Source organism: Cyprinodon tularosa, unplaced genomic scaffold (genome assembly GCF_016077235.1).
Source record: "Cyprinodon tularosa strain WSP-4 unplaced genomic scaffold, ASM1607723v1 ctg459, whole genome shotgun sequence".
Classification (NCBI taxonomy): Eukaryota; Metazoa; Chordata; class Actinopteri; order Cyprinodontiformes; family Cyprinodontidae; genus Cyprinodon; species Cyprinodon tularosa.
The window spans coordinates 750,568-760,373 of record NW_024039184.1 but is presented as its reverse complement, the minus strand read 5'-3'; the positions used below and the strand labels follow the sequence as shown (position 1 = coordinate 760,373).

Genomic DNA, 9,806 nt, shown 5'->3' with positions numbered 1-9,806 from the left:
ACACTGTCCACCAGCTTCATTCCCGCTAACCATGAGAAAGCCCCCCCCCCCTCTAACCCATGACCGTCCTTCCTGCTATTGTTTGTGCTGCACCTCGTGGAAATGCCTAAGTTACCACTTGCACTATCAGCTTCCTGGTGCCTTTCCACTGTTTGTTCCAATGTGAGCTTGTTGAAAGAGAATGAAAGAATGCTGGTCAGACCCAGAGATCCTTCCCACTGTTCACATTCAATACTTCCCAGTATCCATTAGTGAGCATGAAGCCCGCTCTGCTACTGGAAGCTAGCAGCACCAGCTCATCAGGATGGGTTTTTTTTTACTGGTTCTGATTCAAACAGTAAAGAAACTGGTTCTCTAAGTGGAACTTTTGGATCATTCATTATTAGACAGAAAGTTTAGAGAGTTAAGACGACCCACACGTCTACTGAGGTCCAGTTCCCAGTCCTCTGCTGGTAATTGTTCTAATTAAACAAAGGCTGAATGGCAGACTGAGGTTTCAGTCTGAAAGTCTCAGAGCAGCTGAGCAGGAAGACATCTGAGCCTATCTAGACCCGACACGCTTCCTGTCCAGGAGGAGGTGCTGGCTGTGAAGACCGATGCCAGAAATCTGCCAGCAGAGCTACTGGGAAGGAGAGAACGAGGAGAAGGTCCACAGGAATAGGTGGAAAGACCAGAAGATGTTTTAAAGACTGGAGGACACATCAACTACTGCTGAAAGGAGAGAAATTAGTGAATCAGAAGCTGAGCGATTCACGGTAAGAAACAAGAACCTAAGGTGTTTACCTTAAGAAAATGGAAATTTAAAGAGGGCTGCACAAAACAAATTTTCATTTCGTATATACTGTGTATAGAAAATGACAATAAAAGTTATCTAAGTCATTACTGAATTCATGATGATTTTTTTTCTATAGCTGCTTCAAAGGATGTTTGTTTCCCATTAATACAGGAACCAACATGAAAACTAAAACTAATGATTTAAGGTCACTTTTTTTATACTCTAACATTTTTCATTACAATCAAACAAACAACACCCATAGAACTTGGGGCACTGATTTGCATTGAAATAGGAAGAAAAAAAAAAACATTACAAGATGTTACGCCTAGTTATGCTTCCTTGCTCTTGTATGTCAGCCATTTAGTCCAGCGTTTGTTGTTGGAATGTCCTTTTATACGAATAAGATATGTCAGTTTTTCCAAAGAGTGAATCTCCTCCACGGCTTCCTGCCAACAGTCTAGCTGGGGAGGGAGTTTATTTTGCCAAGACAGTGTTATAGCTTGAATTGCTTGCAATTGATTGGATTGTAAAAAGATAGTCATCTTCTTTTTGAAACACGTCTCCAGATATCAGCCCCAGCAGAAAGTCCTGGGGTCTTTAGGGATGATATATCACTAAATTTTCCTGGTGGTCTGACAGACTTATCCCAGTAAGGTGCAAACTTTGGGCAGGACCAAAAACATGAGAGTGATTGATGTTCTGATTGACACACCGTCTCCAACATTGCTGTTCTTCTTCTCTATGTCTGCTAGTAATTAGGGGTGTAATAAAGTATCTAATTAAGCACTTCCATCTGAATTCCTTCCATCTTTTAGAACTGGTTGATGTCTGTAGCGTCATGCGCACTGAAAGCCAATCACTCTGTAAGTCTTACTCCCAATTCCCTTTCCCACTTAGACTTAATATTCAAGGTGTTATTTCCATTATGTTTCTGCAGTCCTTTATATAGTTTGGAAACATTTTGCGTGGGAGGCGAGTATAAGCATTTGCAAATATTTTTACAATAGTAGTACCTTCTGGAGGAACAGCTTTTTTTATTTTGTTATTGTAAAAAATGTCTTACCTGAAAATATTTAAATAGAAGTCACTTTTAAAAGAACTCGTTTTCCAGCCCAAAGATCTTGTGCTCAGTTAGAGATAAAGTCCAGTCTGGAGGTAGATGTCCTGCTGAGAAGAGAAGAGGACCGTGGTGGTTTTCCATATCAGTCCTGATATCAGATCAGCTGGACTAGAGATGAAAGAAAGCTTCCGCCAATAAACTGTTGGCATCATTCAAATGCAAACCTGTAAAGATTTTCATGCTTCTGCCACGAGCAAAAACCAGAGGGACAAGCAGGTTTCAGAGCCAGTCTATGGGAAGTTTTCTATCTGTGCCACATGCTGAGCTCCGAACTCGGTGTGCTTCCTCCAGAGCGGTCTGCTCGATTGGTTTGACTGGATACAAACTCATCACACTGATTTCTTTACAGGTTGTAGTCAGATCAATCAGATTATTCAGCCATTTTAGGCTTTCATACAAGGACAAAATATTCTGAGAGCAGAAACCATGTATCAGTGAGCACAGAAAAGTATTCGCACCCCTTTATGACAGCAAAATTATACATGATCTTTGAAGTTGAATTTTGAACTTTTACTCTGTTCTGCTGTAATAAAATCCAACATGGATCAGCGACAGTGGAGAGAAAGAAACCTCCAGCAGAACCAGAACCAGGCTAGGTGGGACCACCCTGTGACCAACTAGAGCAGAAGGAGCAGACTCGCTGGAAGCACTGATCTATAAACTGATCTATAAACACTTTCTATGTTATTGAAAAGCAGAAGGTTAGCTGCAGCAATGGCTCCTGTAGAGGAACAGTAAACAGACGAGCTCTGAACCAGAATCCAGGTCTAGAAGCTGAAGGAGAGCCGATCCAGTTGGTCCCAGTAAAGCTCGGCCAGTAGCTCTGTCTGGGAGAGGAGAGCGACAGAGGCAGGCAGCTACCATAGAGAAGACACGGGTTCAGATTAAGTCATGCCAACCACAGTTAGAGAGGTCAGAGGTCAAAGAGAGAGATGTTTTAGCTGAACAAAGGGGACTGAGCTCTTCCCTCTGTGGGTAAAGGGGAGCAATAAGTCGTCTGCTATTTTCCAAGGGTCCACTGATCATGTGACTCTTTAAGTGTTTGTTCCTCATCCTGACGGCCATCCCTCCAGCTTCCTCTGACTAAACCATTTTTGCTAGAACTGTCACTGTAAAAAAAAACAAAAAAAAAACAAAAAAACAAAAAGAATGTTTATTTTAGATATCTGGAAGTAAAAGCCAAATACACATGAATGGTAATCATGACGTCATTTGTACTAGTAAGAATTACATTTCAGATAGCTGAAATTTTTATTTTAGATAGGAAGAAATGCACTGCAGACATCTGGATTACATATTCAGTCAAGCTACTAAATGTCAACATGGCCGGCCATAGTAAAAAAAAAAAAAGAACTGTCACTGTAAGCGCACAGCAGAATGTAGATAATCAGAAAAGAGCCAGGCTCCTCCTCCTCCATATAAACAGGGCCGCTGATGTCATATCTAGAATTAGATCAAAAGGCAAAGGCCTGTCCTATGTGTGGAGCAACGCCCACCTAAACTATCTAAAGAAGCAGCCATAGAGGTCCATGGTAACTCTGGAGGAGCTGCAACGATCCCCAGCTTAGGGAGGATGTGAAGGAAGAACCAGAAAATGTTTCCCTGGGATGAACGAGGCCGGTAGAGACCCGGACTGACGAATAATGCCGAACGAGGACCAAATCTTTGGAAAATATAAACTAAAGTATAAACATTTACTTGTTGGTCCCTATGATAAACCTGAATAAACTCTGCTGCCTTCAGTTGATAGGAAGGGGTTCGCAGCAGCCCATAATTAAACCAGTAGGGATGCTAATTTATTTGATGTTAACAGAAAAAGAAAAACATCCATCTGTGGAATTAATTTCAGGTCGGTTTATTTCTATAGCGCCAGTTCACAAAACATCGTCCCTTCATGGACAGAAAACTGTCAGATTGGTTCAACGTTTCTATGAAGTAAAACCAGATGATGGCATCGACTGCATCTAAGCCATGTGGGGAACTTATGGACGGAGTTTCAGCTGTTAGGACATGAAGACTTAGTCTGGAAGAGACAGCAAGATGGAAGGATTGTCATGAAACGAGGACAGATGGACCCAGTATTCAAGGAGAGACAGTCAGTAGGAAAGTTCAAAAAGGTTTATTAAATTAACAAAAACTAAAGTGGAGCTGTGGCCCGCGGACACTGCAGGATGGGGAGAGGGGCAACGCCCAATCACAGAACTCTGGTTTAACAGTCCAGTCCTAGAATGTCCCCAAAAGCTGCAGTCCCAGAGGACATGCTGGAAGCCGATCCTGGTCAGGGATCCAGAACAGACAGGAACAGACAGGGACAGGATCTAGATCAGGCAGGAACAGAAACAGGTGGCAGGATCCAGACTTCAATGCATCCACAACTACCCAGGATGGTTCAGAGTCTGACAGGGTCTGAAAGCGTGAGCAGGTGGTCACGCACAGGAGCAGACAGGATCAGGTGCAGATGAGCAGGCTCAGTGGAAGAGGGTAGCCGAGCCAGGACGTGGAACCAGAACTTGATGCAGGACTTTAAACTGGTCTCCACCTTGGAGCCAGGCTTACTTGGATAAAAACGGAACCTCCCCGCATAAAGAGCCAAAAACCCAGAGGACTCAGCAAGGGAGGAACGGGGACGATTAGGAGACGAGACAGACACAAAACCCTCTTTCCACTGGATGCCAGGATCCAGGACACGAACCAAGAAAATAAACTGAACAGACAGGCTAACAGAAAAACAGTTAATGATCTGGCACTGAATGCTCAGGCTGAACTGAATATAAACCAGAGGAAACAGGTGAGAGGAATAAATTATAATTGAGGCAGGGAGGGAAAGCGACAGGTGAAAGGAATTAAAGTGACCGACTGGTGGATGGATGGATGGATGGATGGATGGATGGATGGATGGATGGATGGATGGATGGATGGATGATGGATGATGGATGGATGGATGGATGGATGGATCAAATATGTGCAACCATACTGTAAGGACGTGATGTGACCCCAGGACATTAGTTCCATCATCAAAAATAATTTAGGTTCAATCTGTCAAATTCTACCTGAGTCCAAAATCACAAGCAGAACCGAAATCTTTGAAGACCAAGTTTAATTCAGATTTGTCAGATGATATAGAGTTAAATTAAGTAATTTATTCAATGACAGTGTCTCATGAAAATCATTTTGATTAAGTCCATGAGAACAAAATGGAGGGACAAATGGACTTGGTTCGTCCTGCGTTCCATCATCACAGGTCTAACCAGTAATATTGCCGATGTGTTTACTCGGGCAGTGACATCATCACCAGAGGGGGAGGAGCCTGTGGTAATGGAGTTCTGCAGCTGGTGGGGTTCCCTTTGGATGGCCGTCTTCCTGCTGAACGATGCCTCCTGCGACTTGTCTTCACACCGTAGATACATCCTCAGCCAAAAGGAAGTGACCTTTGACCGGGCCGTGACGGACTGCTCCCCTGGTTTTCTGCCCCAAATGGCCACCAAACATGAGGTCCAGGAAATCCTTCAGTTCCTCGACCAGTCAATGGTTAACATGACGGTGTGGATTGGGCTGAGGAAGCCCAAATCTGAATGCACTGTCGATTCAAAGCCCCTAAAAGGGTTTAAATGGGTAGAAACCGGCAGCCAGGAGTGGAGCTTCACCTACTGGCTGAAGGAGCCAAAGCTCACCTGTACAGAGGACCTCTGTGGAGCCCTGAGGAGACAGGTAGTCCAGTCACAGGTAACTTTGGGTTTAATTCCAGACAGCTGTAAAACTCCCTACCACTTTATCTGCAAGCTAAGGGATGGACAACCCGGACCCTCTCTGGAAATCAGCCAGACCACCATGAGACCAGTTCCAGCAGACCCCCAACCCAAACCAACTACGGCCATAACTAGTCCTCCGACTGTAAGATCCGACCCAACATCCCAGCCCAACAGCCTGACATTAGGGCCGGAGTCCTGTGAGAACCAGAACCCCAAACATCCCAGCATCCGTTCCCTGACTGCCGATCCCAGTAACAGCAGCAGGGTTTTGGTGGAGTGTTGGTCCGAGGTGAAGGTGGAGGTGGTTTGTTCAGGTGTTCCTGCCGTTTGGCGAGTGTTGAACGGCTCCCTGGCTGATTTCAGCGTCCTCTGCCAGTGCGAGGCAGGCTTCCAGGAGGAGGACTCTGGGCTTTGCGTGGATATAGACGAGTGCAGCACTGGGAGCCCCTGCCAGCACACCTGCCTAAACACCCAGGGCTCCTACAGGTGTGTCTGCGGGGCGGACCAGGACTCTCCGTGTGAGCAGGACGTTCCACCAGCCAATGGCAAGATGTCGTTATCACACGTCCTGATCCCAGTACTGGCAGTTGTTGCTGTGCTTCTGGTAATACTGGCAGTGGTTGTTGTGGTGAAATGCTGTTTAAAGAGGCGTGAGAAGAAGAAGAGGACCAAACCATGAACCAGATGGGATCATAGAAGGCCATCTGGACGAACATTAACCTTCATTAACGCCATGTAATCCGCCAAGAAGACGTCTCACCTTTCCTGGCGTCCCTATGAAATGTTTTTAAAATTCTTTTCCAGCTCCTCTGTACCTCTGTAACCTGCTCCACCCTGATTTTTCTCTTAGGACTCTGAGATCATCTGAGCAGCTTCTGTTGGTAAAAGCTACAAACCAGACAGGTTTGTCCTCTCCCTGGTTTAAAGTCTCTAAAGCCACAATCATTTCTGCTGTTTGCTGTTCGTTCTAGTTTCTCTCTTATTTTACTGTAGTTTTCCTAGAAGCTTTTCTTCTGCTTTTATTGTTTTTACTGTTGACTTAAATTGATCTTAAATATGCTCAATAAATAAAGTGGATCTCGATTTGAGATCCCATGCTGTGAATAATCGTTATAATTAATAATGAATAATTGTTGTTTTTTACAGAAAGTAAAATAAGCAGCACTTGGATAAATTAATTTTTAATCCAGCATCAACTGATTATAATGGATTAAATAAGAATTTACCTATTGTGCCTCAGATCTCCTCAGATTTCTGCCAGTAGAGAACAGTTATGTCTCAGACCGCACACTGCAGGAGCAGCTTAAACGCCTTCCTTTCTTGATGCTTGTTCAAGTTTAATTCTGACTCGTGGCTGAAGCATCTTTGCTGCTTTAGCTGTGCGGTGGAAAAAAGTGGGTCTGATGCATGTTGGGTGGAGCTACCCTATCCTTTCTTTGCCTTTAATGGCAGCTATATTTGCTGTGATCAGTGGGTAAAGAGTGGTTTGAATCTATTTTGAGGTGAGAAAGTCCATCTGAAACATGGTCTGTGCGGTCAGTTCATCCAGATTACCACCCCGGCTTCAAAGATTATTTATCTGTGGGAGCCGCTCAGACTCCCACATGGCGGAGCGCTGTCACTGGGAATCCCCAGCAGCAGCTGCCTCAGAAACGCACGCCTCTTAGGGGTTTCCCGGTACTGTTTGTGGCGGCTGGAAATAGATGTTAGCGGTTTTTCAGGTCTGTGGTACAAACTGCAGGCAGCAGGATAATAAAAGCTAAAAAAAAAATTCTGGCAGGTTTCTACATTTTATGTTAATTTAGGCGTTAATAAACTGTTTCAGAGGAGCGATCATAGTGCTCTGCATCAGCAGTGCTGTGTCTGACTCCCTGCCAGCTCCCAGATCAGCTTCTCTGATTGGTTGATGTGGTGCGTCCAGCAGCAAAAGTTCAGTTTTTCCAACTCCTGCAGCTGCTGCTTCAGCCGCTCAGACGTGCTGCTCCTGCAGGACCTTTTGCTGACCCTTGTTTTCCGTCAGCCATTGACTTTGCTGCTTCTGCTGCCTCTGCCGCTCGTGGTCTGTACCTAGCATTAAACATCCACAGCAACAAACACTGATTTGGCCTCAAATCTGCAGGAACATCAGCCAGCAATTAGAGTTCATCTTCATCTTTTCCCCAGTGTTTGACTTCTACAGCCAGGGGTGTTTAGAAAGTATTTCCTGTTTGAGTTCAGCAGTAACAGGACAGGAAATAGTTCCCCTCCTCAGATTGTCATGTGTCTGAAGCTTATCTAGCGTGTTTGGCCCTGTGTTGCTGCCACAACCTTTTGTCCCCACCAAGCTGAAGTTTCATCATTGTTTTCCACTAGCCATCAGCCTGGTACCTATTGGCAGACAGGGCACACACCTGGACAGTTGGCCACTCCTTCGTCAAGGCAACACACAGACATGCACCCAGGCACTAATACCTAAGGAAATGTAAAGACTCAGATAAACCTAACACCCATGTTTCCTGACTGTGGGAGGAAACCAGAGTAGCCAGACTCCAGAAAGACACCTTCCTGATGCAAACCTGCCAGTGCACAGCTTTCAGGGGAAACTAAAGAGCAGATTTTTCTGTTGTGCACTAAATCACCTGAGACTGATGACAGTGAAGTTGGCATCTGAATAGTTGATTATTTGCTAAATGTAATGCTACGTTCACAGCTAAAGCAGAAGAGGCAGCAGAAGCAGCTGGTTTACAAGCAAAGTTAATGGTTGACAAGCATCAAGGCTCAGCAAAAGGTGCTGCAGCGCATTTAGAGCAGCAGGTGCAGAGCGTCTGAGCAGCTGACGCGTAGAATGCGCTGCAACAGCAGCAGCTGCAGGAGTTGGAAAAAATTTATTTTAACTGCTGGACGTGGCACATCAACCAATCAGAGAAGCTGATCTGGGAGCTGGCAGGGAGACAGACACAGCACTGCTGATGCAGAGCGCTATGATAATTCCTCTGAAACAGTTTATTAACACCTAAATTAACTTAAAATGCCAAAATCTGCTGGCAAAACATGTTAGATTTTATTATCCCCGTGCCTGCAGTTTGGATTACGTGCATGAAAATCTCTTTCCAGCCGCGAAGAGGTGACCGGGCCATAGACTGCTGCTGGGGATTCCTAGTGACAGCGCACCGCCGGTATGTGGGGGTCTGAGCGGCTCCCACAGAGAAATAATCTTTGAAAGCAGGATGGTAATCTGGATGAACTGACTGCACGGACCATGTTTTTAGGAGGACGTTCACACTTCAAAATAGATTCAAACTACTTTTTATCCACTGATCACAGCAAATATAGCTGCCATTGTTCCAGGCAAAAAAAAAAAAGGATAGGGTAGCTCCACCCAACACGCATCAGACCCACTTTTCCACCAAACAGCTAGAGCAGCAGGCGCGTTTTAGCTGCTCCTGCTACGCGCAGTCTGAACGTAGCATAAGAGCTTTCCTCATTGATTAAGGAAGATTTGTTGATCTATAGTCCTTAGTGGTGGCCTAGTGGTTAGAGCAGTGCACTTGTGCTCTGAGAGGGTTGCAAGTACCAGGTTTGATCCCCACAGCCTGCACTCTGGGTCCCTGATCAAGACCCTTAAGCCCACATTGCTCCCCGGGCGCGGCACAATGGCAGCCCACTGCTCCCCAAGGGGTGAGTGAATTTCCCCACAGAGGGTAAATAAAGGGATTCACATTAACAAAGCAGGGCTAAGTGCGGGCACAGTCTGATGGTGTATATTATCACTGGGAAAGCTGGAAAATACTTTTTTTGGTTTTTTCTTCAGCGTTATCCAAAGCTGGGAGATTCACTAAATTGCTCTTGATGATTATGCACAAAAATACGTTCACTGATCTGCCTTCTTAGCTATACATCCACTATGCCAATAAAGGACAGGCTACAAAAGCATTAATATAACCTGATATTTTAATTTTAATTCATTAAATCATTTATGTCCTTGTTTTGTCCTTGTTTTGTTCTCGGGAAGAAAACACAGATAATGTTGGGTCTGCATAGTATTACAATATTCTAGAATTCTGCAGCTCTATAAACTTTGCAAGATTTAGTTCCTCTGTTTCTAGGTCAGAGTTTCTCTTTCTGATTGTTTTGCCTCTTTTGTTTAATGCTGTGCAGCTGAATGAATTCTTACAACCACAAC

The 9,806-nt window shown here is 44.7% G+C and overlaps 1 protein-coding gene across 1 annotated transcript; it reads left to right on the top strand.

The window, feature by feature from the left end:
• The first annotated feature begins 265 nt into the window (after window positions 1-265).
• Window positions 266-6,748, top strand: clec14a (C-type lectin domain containing 14A). Its single transcript, XM_038300859.1, has 2 exons — window positions 266-755; window positions 5,176-6,748. Exon 2 carries the CDS (start codon window positions 5,211-5,213, stop codon window positions 6,321-6,323), a length of 1,113 nt encoding a protein of 370 aa, XP_038156787.1. The 5' UTR covers window positions 266-755; window positions 5,176-5,210; the 3' UTR covers window positions 6,324-6,748.
• Window positions 6,749-9,806: the final 3,058 nt, after the last annotated feature.